This window comes from Marmota marmota, unplaced genomic scaffold, assembly GCF_001458135.2.
Source record: "Marmota marmota marmota unplaced genomic scaffold, marMar, whole genome shotgun sequence".
NCBI lineage: Eukaryota > Metazoa > Chordata > Mammalia > Rodentia > Sciuridae > Marmota > Marmota marmota.
Window position 1 is genome coordinate 17,701,861 of NW_026000242.1, and position 20,714 is coordinate 17,722,574.

At 34.4% G+C, this 20,714-nt stretch overlaps 1 protein-coding gene across 8 annotated transcripts in view; it reads right to left on the reverse strand.

The window, feature by feature from the left end:
• The window catches only part of Gria4 (glutamate ionotropic receptor AMPA type subunit 4), a 344,863-nt gene extending 327,171 nt beyond the window's left edge, over window positions 1-17,692 (reverse strand). For 4 of the 8 annotated variants that reach the window (XM_048795822.1, XM_015489929.2, XM_048795825.1 and 1 more), the window contains exons 1-3: window positions 17,311-17,691; window positions 16,692-16,865; window positions 15,373-15,531 (exon numbers count right to left, since the gene is read on the reverse strand). In XM_048795822.1, coding sequence (XP_048651779.1) covers window positions 15,373-15,531; window positions 16,692-16,779 — 247 coding nt within the window. In that variant the 5' untranslated portion in view covers window positions 16,780-16,865; window positions 17,311-17,691. Of the gene's footprint in view, window positions 1-15,372; window positions 15,532-16,691; window positions 16,866-17,310 lie in introns of those variants that run through there. The other 4 variants (XM_048795826.1, XM_048795823.1, XM_015489930.2 and 1 more) reach the window with 3 other exon arrangements.
• Window positions 17,693-20,714: the final 3,022 nt, after the last annotated feature.

The window sequence follows — 20,714 nt, forward strand, 5'->3', positions numbered from 1 at the left end:
ATATATATATATATATATATATATATATATATATATATGAAGTTTTGATAAATGATACAGAGAATAGTTATTTATAGTTATTCTGAACTATATGTATGTGTATAGTATATATATTCTTCTATTTTTATTTTCAAGAAATAAATTTGAAGAATGTTGCACAAAGGTATGCACATAAAATTTTAGTTTATTATTTTGAAGGGCACAAATAACCATATCTTGCAAATTATATATGATACTATCTTACTGTACTTTTTCTGTCATTAGACTGAGTATAAAGATAGTAACTGTACTAATTATTGTTTTAGCATTACAATTGTTCAACTCATGTACTTAAAACTATTCTTACTAATCTACAGTATGTAAGTGGCAAGTTGTAATTTTGGTATAGATTCTTATTTGTGCCAACTAAATTGAATAATTAACTTCTATAAAGAATGAAAACTAAAAACAAGGGAACAGTATGAAATTTAGTCAGGAATAGAATGTATAGTATTCTATCAGTATCTACATTAATCAGTAAGGGGATTTAATTAACTTTACATATAGTGTAGGCAATGTTCACCTTTTTGTTGTTGTTGTTTTTATTTCATCGCAGCAGTGCCAGCTCTTTTACAGTTTATAATCTTTAAAAGATCTGGTTTGCAATTCTGAAGATACATGTTTGAGATTATAAGCTAAGTATTTGTTACTGAATATAACAGTTCTTACTGAAAAATAGCGAGCAGAACACATACAATAATGGGCTTTACAAGCAGCAGCTGAAGTAACACAATTGCATTTCTTGTCTAGCAAACAGTTTCTTAGTGTAGGATTTGGTATGAGAAAGGAGCCATGCTTTGCTATATACATGAATGATGAACAGTGCTGCTGGAAGTCTTTCTAAAACACAAATATAATTATGTTATAAACTGCTTAGAATAATTCTTACTGTCTTCTCCCTCAGAGTAAAGGACAGCACCCTCACCCTGGCCTACAGAGCAGTTAACCAGGTTCTCTACCACCTCTCATTGCTATATGCCCCTCCTACCCTTCCTCTCTGCACCTCCTGACAAACCTTGCCACCCTACTATGCTCTCCAGACACATACTGATCCCCAGAGGCATCCAAAAACATTTACACTTTTTTTTTTTTTTTTTGCTATTATGCTCTTTTTCTGCCTGGAATACTTGTATTTCTCTTCACAACATGGGCAAATTTCATGCATCTTTCAAGGCCCAAGTAGGGTCACATAATTTCTGAATCTTCTCAATACATTATGAGTTTGGGAAAATGAGAAGTCAGGATAAAGAAACAGAGAACATATTGGGACAAAAATCAACCAAAGTGATTTTTCATATCATTAGTTGACTAGATTGCCAAACATCTGTGCAAGGTCTGGCGTTCCACTTCCTCCAAGACAAAGTGCCTGCTTTTATCTGGACACTAGCCAGGAAAGGTGTGGAAGATCTGTGTTCCTCCAAATAATTGATACTTAGAAATCACTTAACTAGACCTATGAACTCCAGAAATCATTATGGTACTTTGAGGACATCCTTTTTTTGCATTTGAAAAGAGCATTTTCTTCCCCTACTATGACACTGGTACTTCTGTAAGGGGTGAAAAACAAAAGAAAAAGAAAGAAAGGCAAAACCAAGATAAAATACTAAAAAGAAGCACACTCAAAGAGTCTCTGCATACATAGAAAGAATTATTGAAATCAGAACCGTTGACACAAGTCAGTTGGAGAGCTTTTACAATGGACAGTCTTCCTCAATAGTCTGGTTGGGTCTTAATTAATATAATCATCTCCCAACTAAAGATTACTAAGTAATGCTTTCATGAAGAATTTCATGTTTAGAGATTTTTCCTTGTTCATGGTATCAAATAATTCACAATTTTGATGGCTTCTGTGTGTGGCAAACTGATTTTCAAAAATTTTAAATGCCTTAGCTAGCTTGAGTTTAAAATGCTTTCCATATTACTATCTTCAGCTTATTTATTACATAGAACTATATCTCTCATTTTAGTTTTTTTCACATTATTGAAGTTTATTTGTAAGATTTATTTATTCTAGTATGAAGTATCTGTTTTATATCATTTGTACATTCTTTCCAATCTAAAAGTTGTGTGTGTGTGTGTGTGTGTGTAAGAGAGAGAGAGAATATGTGAGTCATCCTTTATCCTATATGGTTGAAGGAGACATTTTTTTCAAGATTTTCTGTATTCATTTGTTTTAATGTTTAAAAAGTACAAATGCAGTGAAATAGCAATCTTTATGTGTAATACGAAGACACTTGATCAAATTAACTATTCTTAGGAGAATTCACATTCAACTGCCAACATATATCTAAAAGTATTGATTCAAATGCTAGTGTCATCTAATATCTATCCTATATTCCAACCTTTTTGAATTTTAATCAGCAATATAGATAATAATAAAGAGTCACATAGAATTTTAAATAGTTTATAGCTAATTGAATTAACATTGAGGGTGGTCTTAATGTTTCCAAGCAAGGTGAAAATTAAGAATGTATATATAAAGTCTTTCATTGTATACATTTTAAAAAGCCCCATGGGAAGGGTAGTTTGTAGTGATCCATGTGTGAAAAAGAACAGAATGTGAAGTTTTAATGACCACAATCTTAACATGAATCAACAGAGTGCTAACCTTATGTGTGCAATACCTAAATAACTGAAATTCATACTCTCACCTGGACACTTCATATCAGATAATATCCATGAGTTTAAGCAACGCTGGACAGGAATAACAGGAATATGAGGGTAATATAGGTCATTATAATTGAGGGAAATTATGGCAAATCTAGAGGATACCTATAACTTTAAATGAAAATGATTTTAGAAACTATGTTTTATAGAAATCTATTAAGCTTAGGAAAGTAGTGAGGGGGAATGTAATATTTGCTTTCTAAAATGTGGAGGGTGTGAGTCACATAGAAAATAAACTAGTTTTATTTTTGTGCTATTAAATTCAGGTTAAGAATGAGCTGTTACCAACTTCCAATCAAGAAATATGTTGTCTCCTTTCTTTCCTTTCTCCAACAATTTTTCAGCAAACAATTATTGAGTATGGAGCATTTATGCTCCCTACACATTGGCAGACGCTCATGGTGAAAATATTAACAAGGTATCATCCTTTCAGTCAAGGAACTCACAGCCTAATGGAGTAGACAGACTATCTATGTGTTTACCCACCATCCATTTTCTAAGGAGTGTACAGGATACAGAGATTTGACCATTCAAGTAAATTCTGACCAATATCTATAATGAATGGGATCCATTTCGACTGTTTTAATTATAACTATAATACCTATGTGTTACTTTCTGAAAATGATTTGCTTATAAGATACATATATGCATATTAATAGAAAGTATTTATGTTATATTTAATATTAGAAAAGTCAAATATATAAAAACAAAGAAAATATTTAAAGTGATTAATAATGTTGTTACTAAATTAAAAATATGGTATTGAGCTTCCTGGATGTAAGAGTAATAAAAAAAATATTTATTATATTAGAAAGGAGGAGGCATGCAAACTTTTTCAGGGAAAAAAAATAATCACTTTCCTTTGATTCTAATTCTTCGGAGCAAAAAAAAATCTAAAATGTCTTTCAAATTTGCCCGGGTAGACTGTCTACATGGTTAAACATTAAGTAATTATCTAAAAGATAAGTTAATTTCAAACAGGAGAAGGATAAGGGGCCATGAAAGCTAATCAATAATGAAATGTGTGAGAGAAGGTACAATGAAGAAAATCCTGAACTATTGGGAATGACATTATGTATTTGACTCCCAACCCCTTTGTACAAATGTCTTCAAGTTCCATGAACTTTAAGTGCTAAGGAAGCAGTCAATGTGTGAGATGGGACTCCTGAGTGTGTTCACCACTTCACCTGGCTTCCCAACTGGGCTCTCTCCTACTTTCAAAGTATTTGCTATCGGTGTTCTCAAGTTCTTTTGTCAGCAGACATCAAATGTTATAAGTACATAGAACACTCCTCTACCAGACTTAAATTTATCTAAGAGCCATTTGGCTAGCACCATGTACATCAATCTGCATTAATGGTCCCAACTTCTTTCTTACTTATTTATCTTACAAATAGAATCTGACAGAAACAAATGAGAAAAAAATGCTTAAGATAAAGTATGTTACATTTCTTTTGGATGTGTTCTTTCTATCCTTTGCTTGATATCTCTAAGAGTACACATGAAAAGTGTTAGATTAAGGCTGTCCCAAAATAAATAAAGAGAAAACTCATTACGTATTTCTCATTCATGCATGCATTGATATTTGTTGATTCCTGCTTTGTATCAGGCATTGAGTGACCAGTACGAGGACATACCATTTAACAAATCAAACAAAGCCCTTTATTCTGAAAGCACTTATTCCAGTGGAAAATATAAATGATATATAGGTTAAAAGATAAAAATAATAATTACAGATTGCAAGAAAAGTAAAGTTAATCATTTGATTGTAGTCTCAAATAGCATACATGGGGTTTTGTTGTGGGAGGGTTTATGCTGGAAAGGTGAGCCAGGAAGGTTTTTCTTAGGTGCTGATATTTGACCTTAGCCTGAAGATTCAGAAAAATTGATCGAAGTAAGTAATTGGATCAGAGGAGTGTAGTAAAAGTGAATGAAGAAAGGCATGAAGAAAAGAAGACCAGAGTAGACTCCACCATGGTAAGAACAAGGTAAGAGTCAAATAATGCAAGACATAGAAAAGCTGGGATTTCACATTAAGGAATGAAAAGCAATTGGAGGGTTTTATGTCAGGAAGACAGTCTCTGACTTTTAAATTCAGGAAGGCAACCCTGGCTCAAATATATAAAGTAGCTGGAGAAAGGCAAAGTATAGAACGAGGAGATTAATTATGAAACCATTGAAGTAGTGCCATTGACTTGTACATGAATGGTAGGGTTAGAAATGCAGAAAGTGAAAATATTTGTGGTATACTTCGGATATAGAAGCAAAAGGACTTAGTCAGATGGTGAGTGATAATCAAAAAAAAAAAAAAGAGAGAGAGAGAGAGAGAGAAGAAAAAACTAGGAAGTATTAGGAGTAATAAACAAGCAATAAAAGTATCAAAACCAGCAATAGAACTGTCAGGAAAAGGTGGGTACGTAAAGAACAGCAGATAGCAGAACTTTCAAAGAGATAAAATTGAGAATTTTTGTACAAGTTCAAATTCGGTCAAAAAAAGGCACAAGTTGTGCAGAAATGCAGCAGTTCAAAGCAATTGGAAAAGATAAATAAACAGTGAAGAAAAAAATGAAGATTGATTTCCAACATACATAAGACAATATATTCTGGAAAAGTTAATATTAACAATATAAAATGTAAAATCACAAATATACCACAAAATGTAGGATAATCTATTGATAGCTTTAAGAATAGAATGCTTTTATATAATCTTAACACAAAACCCAGAGGTTGCAAGGAGAAAGATCCACATATTTGATTAAATACAAGTGTAAATTGTCTATATAAAAAATATATCAGAAATGGAAGCCAAAGGAAAAGTAGAAGAATACATGGCAAAGAGTTAATTTCTGGAGTATGTGCAACACTCCCACAAATGAAGAAAACTTTAAATGGCAAAAGAAGAACAGACAGTTCACAGAGAAGGAGGTACACAAGTCTTAAGAACAGGAAAATTTTCTCAGCCTCACTATTAATCAAAACTATGCTAATTAATGCAGCAATTAGATGTCATTTTCACCCATCAGGACAAGTGAAAATTCAAGAGACTGATAATGGCTAGTGTTGGCAGGTCATAGAAAAACAATTATTCCCACATACTGGTGGTTGTAAATTTGAATAGCATTTTTAAAGGAGACTATATTATTTATTAAAAGCAAAAATTGAAATTTGAGATAGTAATTTCACCTTCAGCAGTTGATGCTAAAGAAATATTCACACAGGTTCACAAAGAGTTTTATTGCTGTTCTGTTTATAATATAAAAAATGTAGAAACAATCTAAATGTTGATAGAAGATAGAGTACATTAATCATATGAATTTCTCACAATTGCAACTTATGTAACCATAAAAGAAAATGAAATAGTTCTTATAAACTGAAATAATTTTATGATTAAGTGTAATATAGCATTTGTAAAATATAGGTATAAAATGATACTTTTGTATCAAATACTTACATTTCTAAATATGTAAAACAGTTTATATTTATACTGCTATTCCTGTGTGTGTGTGTGTGTGTGTGTGTGTGTGTGTGTGTTACTGGATTGATCCCCTATGCACTCTGCCACTGAGTTATAACCCCAGATCTTTTTATTTATCATTTTGAAAAAGGGCCTCTCTAAGTTGTCCAAGTTGGCCTGGATTTTGCGATCCTCCTGTCTCCACCTCCAGAGTTTCTGGGAGTTGGGATTATAAGTGTGCCCTCATTCACCTAGTTTTATAGTACTCTCTTTTTTTTTTTTTTGGTACTGGGGATTAAACTCAGGCATACTCAACCACTAAGCCACACCTCCAGCCCTATTTTGTATTTTATTTAGAGGCAGGGTCTCACTGAGTTGCTTAGCACCTCTCCTTTGCTGAGGCTGGCTTTGAATTCGAGATCCTCCTGTCTCAGCCTCCCAAGCTGCATGTGCCACCACGACAGGTGGTTTTATACTACTCTTATCTTTCTAAGTCTTTATAGAAAAAAAAAAAGAAATACAGAAAGATCTACAACAAACTGTTTGCTCTGATTGTCTCCAAGTGGTAGAATTAAAAATATTCTCACTTTTTATGATGTGTGAATTATTTAAAATTTCCTGAAGTATTTGTTAGCTTTAATATGAAAAATGGGAAGAGCACAAAGTATAAAAATTTTAAAGTTACTGATGAAGAATACATTATGGAATAAGTATATAATAAAAAGAAGCAAACAGTGATTACAGCTTCTGGCATAAATTTTGCTCTATCTGGAGAAATAGATTATTGAATGATGCTATAAATCTTGAATATTTTTCGCCTTTTATTTATAATATAACATTGAAAATTGCATTCACAATATAGCATTTTTATTAAGTTGGAAATAAATGATGATGCTGTAAAGACTAGAAAAATTTTGACTTAGGCTAATATTTTTTAATTATCAACTCCATGTTCATGTGGAATCCAAAAACATGTTAAAAAAAAACTGACAGCTGAGCACATCTTAGAATATTTCACTCAGGAAAATAGTTGTGAAATGTATAGTTATTCTGAAATCAAATATTGTTCCTATAAAAAAATTAGCTGGCCAATAGGCTGGACAACTAATGAAGCATCCAACACTGTATAACAGTTGAGTGTCATTTAGTCATTTTTTACACATGGTGGTATTTATGACATGAATTTGGCAATATGCAATAATGGGAGTGTTGCTATTTAGAACTCTGAAATTTTTGTGCTGCATTACAAATGACATAAAAGAATCACAAGTTTCAAAGAACAAGGTGCCATCAGCAAATCCTGCAAATATTCTAAGGCACTGAGGACTAAGAGACAACAATTGGATTTACTAATTTGTAAAGCATTCATGACCTTCAAGAACACAGTGTTCCCAGAGTGGTGATGGTGACAAAGGTAAATAGGGATAAAAATAGAAGGAGCTGAGGTAGAAATGTAGTACTTTTGATAGAAAGGGAAGGAGTAAAAATCACAAGATGACAAGTAGGGATAGATTTTCTGGAAAAATTCCTAGTTGATTTTAAGAATAAAATCCATTTTGTTTCTCAAGTGGCAAAGGGAATGAAGAGCTGTTAATCTAACTTAAGTGTGTCTCTTGTAGGACTGTAGTCCTGGGCCCTTTCTGTGACTGGAGCTCATCAAGGAGTTTAAATTCTCTCTCTGTAAATACATATGAATACAACACACACTACACACAAGCACACACAACTGTGCCTAAAATTAGAAGACTTCATATTCCTCCCTTGATCTACCAGTGAAATAATCCTCTGTGAACTGTTCATAGATCCCAGGTAAATTTACCTTCTCATATACTTCAAAATACTTTGGACAAATACAGCTTCAGACTTAAGTCAACTGAAATGAACAGTTAACTGAGAGGTCAGAAAAGTTTCTATGAAACATCAACCATACTCATTCAAAACATAAATTGCCTTGTCAAAATATAATAGAAAATATCCCATTTATTGATTTTTAATTTTACTCTTGTGCTTTAAGAGTCTTATTAAGAAGTCAGTTCCTGAGCTGACATGTAGGAATGTTGGGCCTACATTTGTTTTTTCTAGTATGTGCAGGGTTTCTGGTCTAATTCCTAGATCTCTGATCCATTTTGAGTTGATTTTTTGTGCAGGGTGAGAGAGAGGGATTAAATTTAATTCTACTACGTATAGATTTCTGATTTTCCCAGCACCATTTGTTGAAGAGACTACTTTTTCTCCAATGTATGTTTTTGGCACTTTTGTCAAGTATGAGATAACTGTATTTATGTGGGTTTGTCTCTCTGTCTTCTGTTCTATTCTGCTGGTCTTCATGCCTGTTTTAGTGTTAATACCATGCTGTTTCTGTTACTATAGATCTGTAGATAATATAAGTAATTTGAAATCTTAAGTTTGCTCAGGAAAAAGTCTACTCCATATGAAACAGAAATAAATTAATTGAGTTCTATCTGTTTGTGGAATATTACTCACTTTTTTACTATTCATAAAATTTATATGTGGTAGGTGTGGTTTTCCTGTGTTGAGAAGAATAACAACAACAACAAAAAAGCTCAGAATGTTAAACAACTACTCTCAGATTGCAAATTTAAACATATCAGACTCAACGGTCTGGAGAAGACTACCCCACCCTACCTGTAAATAATAGATTAAAGTATTCTGAACCAATATATATACAAAGGATTATATATAAATTGAATCTACATGGTCTTAAGACAACTCTTTTTTTCCTGTCCAAAATACAAAAGAACACTATAAAGAGAAAACAAAGATTTATGTTCAAGATACTACACATTTCTTTGCAATTCATTATTTGAACTCTGAAGCTTCTGCCATGGTTGATCACTATTGACTTAAAATTCTGCCCCCTTCTGGGCTGTTGTATAATCACTCTTGCCTCAATTTCCTCTGAACTCTCTGACCCATTTTCCTTCAGCCGCTTTTGTTTTACCCTTTTCCTCTCCCAGCCCCTTAGCTATTGGTACTTCTTGGCATTTGGTCCTCCACAGTCTTTCATTGCTGCTGCTCAGTCTGGATGAGCTCATTCATTCTCGTGTCTCTAGCCATTGCCGGTCCTCTGTCCTCAGTTCAGACTAAACCCTGAGCTCCAGACATTCATGCCCACATCTCTACTGAATATCACCCTCTAAACATCTTTTTAACACTGCAAAACCAGTGTGGTCACGTGAAACTCATCTTCCACACTCAAATCGGCTTCTTCTCCTGGATATCCCTTTCTGTGATTAGTACCACTAGTTAAGCATATTCACCTAGGCCAGAAGTCTGAGAAACCATCATTTATTCTTACCTCATTTCTTTGCCACTTTTCCACAGAGACATCCAATCAATCACTAAGTTCTGTCAAAAGTTCTGCATTCCTGGATCTATGAGCTCTTCTCTCTTCTCGGTGCTTCTACTTTTATCCAAGCATCCATCATTTTAAATTGTATTATTTCGACACACAACTAACAGGGCTTTTCCTTTCTGTTTTGTCCTCTTCCAATTTATTCTGTCTCTTGCATCCAGCTTGTTCTTTGCAAAATATAAATCTGATCATGTCATTATCTGTTCAAATAATTTATGAGTCCCTTTTTTATTCCAAAGAATCTCCTTGCCACAGCTATAGATCCTCTGTAGCTATACAAATCTGCATCCCTTAGCACACCTCTCCTCCTCATACTCAATACTACACCCAGTTTAAATGATATTCAGTCGTTCAACACCCACCTGGCTCCTATTGCCTTTTCATGTACCATTCCTTTGGCCAGGCATGACTTCCTTCCTCCCTCTTCTTCAATAACTCAACTAGAGCCTTAACACCCAGATCAGACAGCATCATCCTGTCTGGTGCCAGGTCAAGTTTGTTGTAATAATCCTCCGAGTGTTCCTCTCTGTCATAGTACTCTGTTTTTCTGTCAGAGCATTTTACCTTACTGTACTGTAATCAGTAACAACTGGTTTATTTACCTTTCCCACTGAGTTATGAGCTCATTGAGGGCAGCAACTACTTTTATAAGTTTTGTATTCTCCTTTTCTAGTATAGTATCTTGAATAGAATTGTTTTTGATAAATGTTTAATGAATATAGTTGTATGCATTATCTAAAGAATGAACGGATGGCTTCATTGTGTAATATGACTTCAGCCTTCGCTATATCATTCACTATCATGTGATTAAATGAATAAATCGCCCAGAACTGTCTTGCCCTATTTTCTTTAAAATGTTGCAATTAAATTAGAGAAAAGATAAATGGAAATTCTTTTTTTTCTTCCTTAATTCATGCAATCTCAATGAAGGTTTATATTTCTTACACCAGTATGGCCTCTCAGTAGGATACTAGGATGGAAGTAAGAAGATCAGGTTTGAACTTTGGCTTTGAACTATTATTACATAGGCTTTGGCAAATTAATAACTTCCTTGAGACAAAACATGCCAAACAACAAAACAATGCCTGTCTTCCCAGATTGTCTCACTGTGAGATTCACATAGGGTCAAATAAAATCATGTACATGAAGACAGTCTAAGAGTTGTGTGAGGTTATGAAGTGTGTTATATGTATTCTTCATTTTAAAATTCAGAACAATAATAATAATACTCTTCAAATTATGCAGATAGATAGATAGATAGGTTGATTGATTTTCTAATGCCAGGGAGTAAATTCTTTTTCTCTTTGGGAAATGAATAACACTGGAAAGAATCCAGACTGAAAACAACAAGTATTTTTTTCTGAAGTTTTAGGAAAGATTAATCTTGTGACAACTCTGAAATACATCAATGCAAATTATACATCATCTTATCATTTAAGAAAGGGACAAACCATAGAAATATGACTCATCTAGTCATTAATTTCAGGATGGAAAATTATGGAGAATGGATAAAAATTATAAAACTAAAGAACAGTTTCAAATCAACATAGGATGTTGCTCTCTATTCAAATTAAGGAAACCTAATATGAGTCACAGTAGAGTCACAGCATTATTTACCTAAAAATAAGCAAAACAGTATATTTAATTCTAACATCTTTACTATCAATTTTGCAGAAATAGAATTTTATCTTTAGCATGTATTATGGTAACATAGTGTAAACTGTTAGCGTGCTTGTTTTGGACATCCTGTTTCTGGAAGGAGAACATACAACAATATTAAGATTTGAATTAAACCCCCAATATTATATTGCTTAGTACACTTAAGTTCAGTGAGTTTTTATTACATACCTACCAAATAAGTGGAAAATCCCGCAAAATCAATTTGGTATAGTGTCACATTTTCCTAAATTAACTAAACAACTGTATTTTACATACCTGGCTATTTTGAAAAATATCACTCTTTTGGATTATTTAGACAAGTAAATTGGTCAGAAAAAGAGAACTAATACCTAACTGTAAAAATAAGACTTTTTCATCATTTCTAGAATATAATATCTAGTGGGTTTGTGATTGTTGCAATCTCTCAATCTATTAAACAGTTGAAAAGAAAGATTTTGACAGAAAAGGAATATAAAATAAACACATCATTAAAAAAATCAGAGAAAAAAATATTGTTCCTTTCTGTTAAGGTTTAAAAAGTTGGAACTAGTCTATATTTTTTTTTCTTTTATGAAGATGACAACATGTAAGTACTTGATATATTTATTATATATTTCCAATTACCCACCTGAAATTTAAAAATATTATTTATATATTATTTTATTATTATTATTATTATTATTATTATTATTATTATTATATAGAAACAAATATGTGTAGATTTCATTTTATAGAGACTGCCTTATTACAGAATTGATTTTTTGTCAAATTTTTAATGTAGCTGGATTAAACAAATAATAGCAATGTCTCAAGTATTTTTGTCTTTTAAAAAGTTTGGTGATAGACATAATTTTATATTTTAGTTATCACTTTTGGTCAAATTTAACATACATTATCCTTCAAACCAAAATATCTGTATTCATTAACTACTAAAAAATACTTTTTAAGTTAGCCTACTTTAGGTTGTCTCAAGCATTTTTGGAAAAGACATTATTATAACTGGATTGTTTGTCTGCAAAGATAGTCACTTTAATATCTATCTCAAGTACAATTGTACAATATTTTCATTAAAATAAATTTCCTATATTTAATTCACTTTTAAAATATTCTTTTTGTCACTCTGTATAAATCACAATAAAGTACATTTAATTACATTTTAAAATTTGATTACAAAGAATATTTATTATACCTATATTTTTGTTAATGAAATAGATCATAATTTTTATTAAATGTATGTCTTATAATTTCAGTTTAATCAGCAAAGTGTGACTTTCCAACAATGGAATAGCTAAGAAAGAAAAAAAATATTTTAATTGTACAAAAATATCGCTGAAACCGAAATAAAAGAGTAAGCTAAAATTATTCCTCCAGCAATTTGGGATTTATACCTGAAATGTAAGTTTGAGTTAATCAGGTTTGGACTTCTGATTATATAAACCCTACATATAAAATAGTTTTTTGCCTACACTTTTTGCAGAGCACTAATTTAACTTTGAGTATAAAAAACAGCATTATAATATATTTGTACAGTAGGTGACCAACACACTTTATTCTTCAATCTGTCTTGAGTGAGTGTACTTTCTATAAAATATTTAAAGATAACCTGTATACTGGCCCTTATTCACAAGGAGACTACACTCTGAAGTTTTACAAGGAGCAACTATAGGAAAGTCAGCATGAAAATAAATCTAATAGGCCACTTATTCTATCTTTATATTTAATCCAAGACAAATCTGAAAATCTAGTCTGTATCACAGTGAAGAAAAGTTCAATGTTAATTCTTCATGATAATCAATTTCAAGACTTACTTATACTCTTTCGTATCCAAAGGCAGAGAGCTTGATCCATGAGGTTATCTTACACTTACTGCTTATGTTTCACCTTTAATTAGACTGGAAAATCATGCGTGTGTATGCTTTAAAGTATTCAACAAACACCAATCACCTGACCCAAACTTTCCATTGATTTTCCCAAAATTCAGCTTAGATTTGCTTTGAGGACATATAGTGTACTCATTTGTTAAAATAATTAACATTTTCTTCACTAGAAGGTGTTTTCTTTTTTACCATTATTTATATTTTTAAATGTTTGTTAATCCTACACAAAATCATTGAGTTCACTGACATTGTGCTATACTTGGATTCAAAACAAATTTAAAGTTTACTTGTTTTAATTTTCTCAGTGCAAATATATTAAATAATAGCATTCTCTATATTTCATGATTTTCCTCCTTTTTTAAATTATATATACAACTTACTATCAGTTTCTCATATTTACAAGCCATTTAACAATAATATCTTATTTCATATATATTCTGTTACATAAAAAAAATAAAACTAGTTAAAATGGTCACAAATTAGGTTAACAAATATGGAGGAGGAAAGAATTAGCACTTCATAGTTTACCTAGCTGGAAGTCACTGTGTGAACTTCAGTATATTGAAGATCTTAATTTGTGAAAAATGAGACAAAATGAAACTAAATGATCTGCCACTTTTAAGAAAATCATTCAAAATTTAATAACAATATTTAAAAAATAATATACTGCTGACAAAGTATCATCACATATATTTGGAATATGAATTGTTTTTAAAACTAGTAATAGGTATTGACAGAATCTTAGGAGAGACATGAGAAAAATATCTAAATAGACGAATAATTTTCAAGTGTTAAGGAGAGTACTTGCTGAGTACTAGTTGAAGTGTTGGCATCCCTTTTCAACACTTGGAATATAAAACAAATAACTTGAAAACTCTATAAAACTCACTATTCACAAAACTAGCTCTAATTTGTATGCATTTGAGCTTAAAAACAGCTCCCTTTTGCTATAATATTAATTTTATCACTAAATGAAACAAATTACTTTTAAGTAGTACTCATAGGAACTATAGCATTCCTGAAAAAATAATATAATTATGGTATTTTATAAAACTGTCAAATGCTTCAAACTCTATAAAACTAAGTTTTAAGAATCAAGGAAAAGTGCTCATATTTGTTAAATGAACCAATGAAAAATAATTGTGAATTAAGATATATAAGTTAATAAAATAGATTTCCTCTAAACATTTAAAAACTCTGTTTTCAATTTCACTTGTTTCTTTGTTCAGTTACTTTCTTGTACTAATAGGATTTTTTAAATTAATATATGTCCCAACTTACTATAATAAAAATGCTCTAGAATTCTGATTAAACATTTTATGGCCGCTATGAAAGTATGCAAAATTTTATATGGAAACCATTCTTATATGTATTAATCTATAATCATGATCTTAGTATATAGAATTCAAGCAATGGTAAATTAACATAAAACTGAGAAAACATTTTAAATCTGCACTTCCTTCAAGCATGAGAAGGCAATACAATGCTATCGACTGATCACGTTTCTGAGTATTTTAAATTAATGCATAGTTTATGGTATTTTTGTACATTTAGTCATATAGGATCTTGATGGGTGAGCACTGTAAAACTGTTTCCTTGTAGCATTAGGTGAGATCACCCATTTAGTTTCAATGTATGGGATAATATATCCAGCTGGGTTGATTTGTGTATTCAGGTGGATCAGAGACTAATTTGGTTTGGCCTCAAGGTAGGATTCATGGAGTTATCCATAGAATATATGCATTACGTGATAGTAAGAGACATTTACAACCTAGAATATAAGAGCAGGGCAGCCTCAAGTGACATCACCAGATCATCGACAGCGTCAACCAACCGACTCAAATATATATCCTCCACACCACACTCCCCTCTCTTTCTCACTATTAGCAACCTTCCATTGCCTTTACCAGTGTAAAGAAGCATGTGTCTTCTTTAAAAGCAAAGCATACGCTTACTCAAGTGAAAAGCAAATAAGAAAAACCAAAGGAAATGAATAAAAAACTAGATGGAGTACAGTTTTCATTAAATTCACATTTAGATTATAGAATAACACATAAAGGAGAATTTGCCTTGGATATCCAGACAAGAAATAAAGAAAAGAAGGAAGAAAGGGAGAGACAGACCAGCTGCATATCCCTAAGACCAAATTTTGTTTTTAACTCTAATTGTCTCTGAAACAAGGCAACTGTAGGAATCTTGAATTTCTTTCTATAAAACATTAATAATGTTAAAGAGGAAGGGGAGTCCATTCCTTCCTTTAAATTATCTTCCAATTTATCCATAATTTATCTTTTACTTACAGGCATTTGTTACAGCAAAACTGTTGGCTGTCTCAATGTTGTCCACATGAGGTACCAAATTAAAAGGAGCTTCCGACGCATTGGGGCTGGTGTTATGAAGAAAAATTGCTAATCGAAAAGCGGTGTATTCCTGATCTGTGTTTCGGATGAAGAGACCACCTATTAAAAACAGCAGGAAAAGCACATTCACTGTTTTCTCTTGTGAATGTTATACCCACCCCAAACACTGTCAAATCTGCCACTTGAAAGCACATACAATCAAGGAGCTATCTTTGCCACATCTTGGGAGACTGCCCTTTGTCACTAAAGTGCATGCTTAGTATTTTAGTCTTTAGGACAGCTCAGCTTTTTCTTGTTCCAATTTGTCATGTTCACAATGACCTCTGAGACCATTTAGTGTGTTTTGCTTTCTCTCTCTTGCCCTCCCCAGGATTCCCAGCACACTGCTACATCAGCCAGCACAGGGCATCTCTCTTAAGAGACATGCAGATGAACGGAAAAGAGATTTACATTATCATAGAGAAATGATGGGCTGTGGTGACATGTAGGATAGAGGGAAATCAGAAAGGGGAAATGAACTTTGTTTTTCTGCAGCTCGTGGACTCAGCCTAATCTCTGTTTTGTGCACAGTCCATGAGAAATGATGCAGTGTTGAGGCTGGGCTTAGCTGGAAGAAATTCAATAGCTGCGTCCCATTAAAAGACAGGAGAGGAGAATAGCAAGAAAAGCCAAGGATGTAGGGGTTGGGGGGTCCCTGGAAATAGAGAGAAGGTAGAGGAATAAGAGCAAAAGCTTTAAGAGGAAAACAACATAAAAGAAGAGAAGGTTCCTGGAAAGGGATCTAACTTTGGAAGACAGGGAGTGCGAAGGAAACGCTTTTTTTGCCCTGTCTTTCTGTAATAGCTAGAAAGCTGTGGTGTTCAGCATGTGAAGAAGAAGTGTAATTCTGAAAATAATAATAATAAAAAAAAAACTCGGCCTCTCTACATGCTCTTAGAGAAAAGGATGAAAAGAAATACACAAAATATAATCAACCCCCACTAAGGTTTTTTTCCCCCAACTTATTCCAATCCGATTTAACGACTTGAACACAAGGTGGAAATAGGGTAAGGTCTGAGGAAAGATGGGTGTTCATATTCAAAAGGTACTTGCACCAAGAGGCAGTCTTTTTGTAAAGGAGAGAAAAAAAAGAGAAAAGCAGAAGGGAAGGTAGTTGCTGGGGGTTTCCCCGAATTGCTTATCAGCAACTCATTTAACTCACTTTCGGAGGGTATCTGCTACAACCAGCTCCATGCACACCCCACCGGAACAGAGCTTACCTATTTGCACGCTGCTCGGAAAGGCTCCCATGGCGAGTCCCCAAAAGCCAGAAAATAACAAGACAATCTGTCTGCAAATAATCCTCATCTTCTTTTCTCCTCTCCCTGGCGCGCGCTCTCTTTCTCTCACACTCTTCCTAAAGGGTGTTCAGAGAGGCATTGAAGACGATGGCGCTAAAATTAAAAACAACCAAAAAGAAAGAAAAGAAGAAAGGTTTGGGCGGTTTACGATTACGACTATTTCCCTTTAGCAATCCATCGCGAGCTGCCAGATTTTTCCCGCAGTCTCCATAGCCCTGGGAGAGGTTTTCTGTCCGACTGCAAATGTTGCACATGCAAAAGATGGTGGTGGAGCGTCTAGTGGCTGCTCGCAGGGATGAGACATGCGCTCTATCTTTGCCTCACTTGCACTCGCGCTCGCCCCTTGCTTTCTCACATACACACAAACACTGGCGCCGCTGGCGCCGCACGCGCTCCCCAGCTCTCACCCGCCAACATCCCCCCAAGTCTGCATCAGCCCCGGGCTTCAATGCCCTCCTGGTGTCCCCTCACCCAGCGCGCACTCGCTCTGCACGCCCCTTGCCCACGGCTCAGCTGGCTTCACTAGGTGGGTGCTCACCGGAGCGCCCCAGTCTCTCCGACGCTCCGGAGCCCGTCTGGAGACAGGTTTTTCCTTCCCCTCTTCGCTCACTGACTCCTTTTTCTTCTCTCCTTTACCCCCGTTCGCCGAGGGACTGACTCTAGGGATGGGCACCCCCAGTTCTCCCTCGGCGCCTTTGCTTCTTTGCTTCACTTGGCAGGAAACTGACCCGCGAACCCGGTCTGTAAGCCCGGATCAGGGGCTGGGGGGGGGGGTTAGTACCTCCCCATGCCCCCGGTCCCCTGCCGCATCCTGCAGGCTCGCGGGGAGGGCGGGCTGTCTCCCTCCTCTACAGTCCTCGCCTTCCCTCTCAGCCTAGCCCTCTTCTGCCACTGGGCTGCGCGCGCGGGGGACTCCGGTCCTCTCTGCAGCAAAGATTTCTCACCAGCAAACAGCCCGGGAATCTGGAGAGCCAGTGACTGGAATGGATGAGGTGAAGGGGCTCAGGGAGAGAGAAGAGAAAAGGGGCAGAGGTCAAACCTCGGCGGGCCAAGGAGGAAAGAATTGGAGGACATAAGGCTTGGGGGGAAGATCCAGAGAAGTTTAAATATCCTAGGAAAGAGAGAAGGAAGGAAAAGGTTAATTCAAGGCGCAAAGTTAAGGTTAATGAACAGGATGGGGGAAAGACTGAGAAATGAAAACGGGACGGGGTTTCTAACATGTTCTTTGAAAGATGTGAGGCAAAACTATGAATAAGAACTGTGTGAAGTGTAAAGTGGAAGAAGCCATTAAAAAGACTCTACTCCTTTCTTTCCAGGGGCTCCTTTAAGAGGCACCTTTCCCTCTATGCGTGGCCGACTTCAGGAGCAGGATTGCTGCCCTGCAAGGCTGATGGACAAGGCCAGTTCTTGGGGAGGTAGGCACAGATGTCTCCTGGAAAAATGGAGTGTTTTTCATGCACACCTCTCCGTGGCTGGGGCTCTAGAATGCACACTCTATTCCCTGTCACTCCAGGAACTCTTAAATACTTCATTGTTGTCAGTAATTGTTTAACTGTGTGGAAGAAAATGAAAATGAATTATCCTAGACGCTTCTAGGTCTACATTCCTCCCAGAGTCACCTTTAAGATTGTCATTTCACCTGGTTGTCATGGGTGGAAGCCCTGCCACACCCAGAGAAGGTGACTATGTTCCTGTGATAACTGTGGTAGGAACAAATAACAAGTTTCGTATTTCCTCTGTATGTTTTGAGGTTCCCTAATGCCTAATGCCATTAAACTGACAGCCATTAAATGTACAGATTCTTTTCAAAAGAATATAGCCAGAGCCTATGTTTGTCTGATGTAATGTTTGGGAAAAGAGGAAAATGGAATGGTAAATGTGGAATTTTTCAACCCCCCCCCCAAGTCATTATGAAATATGAGTTTTGTTTATTCTTTCAAGCCTCCTTTCTTTGAGTTTTTATTTTTTATTTTTAAATTGATAAATGCAATGTTATAATTTATGAATACAATATAGAATAATTAAATCTACGTAATTAGCATATTCATCACTTCAAATACTCATCACTATTTGCATTGAGAATGTTTGAAATTTACTCTCAGGGATTTTTTATTGACAAAAATGTAGATAAAAGGGAACCCTTTACACTATTAGTGGTAATATGTGCCAGTATAGCCATTATGGAAAACTGTATGGAGAGTCCTCTATATACCAAAAAGTAGGGTTGCAGTATGATCCAGAAGTCCCACTTTGGGATAGCCTCCACCCATATCCATTGAGACACTATATACATACCTCCTTTTAATTTATTTTAAATATTTTTATTTGTAGTTGGATATAATGGCTTTATTTCATTTATTTGCTTTTTTAATGTGGTGTTGAGGATGGAACTCAGGGCCTCACATGTGCTAGGCAAGCGCTGAACTGAACCACAACTCCAGCCCATGCCTTCTTTTATTAAATGTCACCAATTATCTGTATTTGTAACTTGTAGATGATGCTTAAAAATCCTTGCCAAAACTCCAGAGTGCTTTTCTATTTCCTAAACTCTGGATTTTGTTTTTAAAATAACATCTTTTTGTGTCATTTATTCATTTTCCTGTTACACTTCATTACAGATTGTTCTGACAAAAACAACCTAATTGTGAGTAATTGGAATACACAAATCATACATTTTTCATTTTAGTTTATGAGGTTTTAGTCCTGCACATCAAGTGGGATTTGAAATGTTTCCCTTCTTATCATTTCTGTCAGTGTGAAAACCAAAGCTGCAAATAATAGCATTCTGTTTCCTCTTATAAGAAGATAATAAAATAGGCCACATAAAATTCAAGTTGAATTTAAATTAAATTAAAATTTCAAAACCCTCTAAACTGTTCAACTCATCACCTGCTTGGGTAACTAGTGAAGCTCTGCCTGATTCACAAATGCAATTATTAACTTTTATTATTCTCAAATTAAAAGGTCCGGGCCCTCAAATGTTAATAACACCTTTGCTATTGATGCAGGACATGCTTTATTTCTTATCCAGATGTAGAGAAGACACCTATATGACTACACAGGACACAACTTTATTTTTCCAATAAAGTAGTCTGTCTTTTTAAAATTTACCTTTTGCCAATCAATTATTACCTCTATTTTACTTTATTAATATGAATACCTCTCCTTCTCTGCCATGTAAGAGTTATATCATATATTAAGCACCTCTCATATATTTACTGTCCAAGTACTTGAAATAAAAAGGTAAACAAAACAAAATCTCTGCCATTTTTAGAAGATTCTCCATATTTATGAAAGCTCCATAATGTACATGTGCTCAGGTCTCACATGCACACTTACACGTTATCTGTGGAGAACTTTAGGTATCATTGTATTGATTAGAAAACCCATCTAAGTTAAAATTCTTCCTTATGCTTATTTGCTAATAAATGATAAAGCCAAAAGCTAGCAATGGAAGTCAAATTTTCTAATTTCAGACACTGTGCTATCATTGTAAAAAAAAAAAATCCTACTGAATCGATGAGCTTATGGTTTAGTGAAGGGTCTGGGAGCTCAAAAGAAAATTGGAAGAATTCACAACACTGAGAAAGATAGTATGATCTACTCAAATGTCTTCGGGCTTTTAGGGTAATTATCAACATCTGGCTTAAATGACAAGCCCTCATGGATGTTACTTAACTTTTCTGTTCTAACAGAATACATGCAAACTTTTGCCCACTTCTGTCATAGAATAAGTTATTCTTATTAAAGACTGACAGAAAAACCATGATCAAGGTTTTAATAAAAGAAGATGCAGTGTGCCATGTGAGCAAAACAGTATCTTCTCTGACCTGGAGGGAATTCAGGAAGAACTTACAGGAAAAGAAAATTTAAACTGAATTTTTATGCATTTGTAAAGATTATCAGTTAGAGAAAAGTTAGGTGCAGAACATGAAATATTGT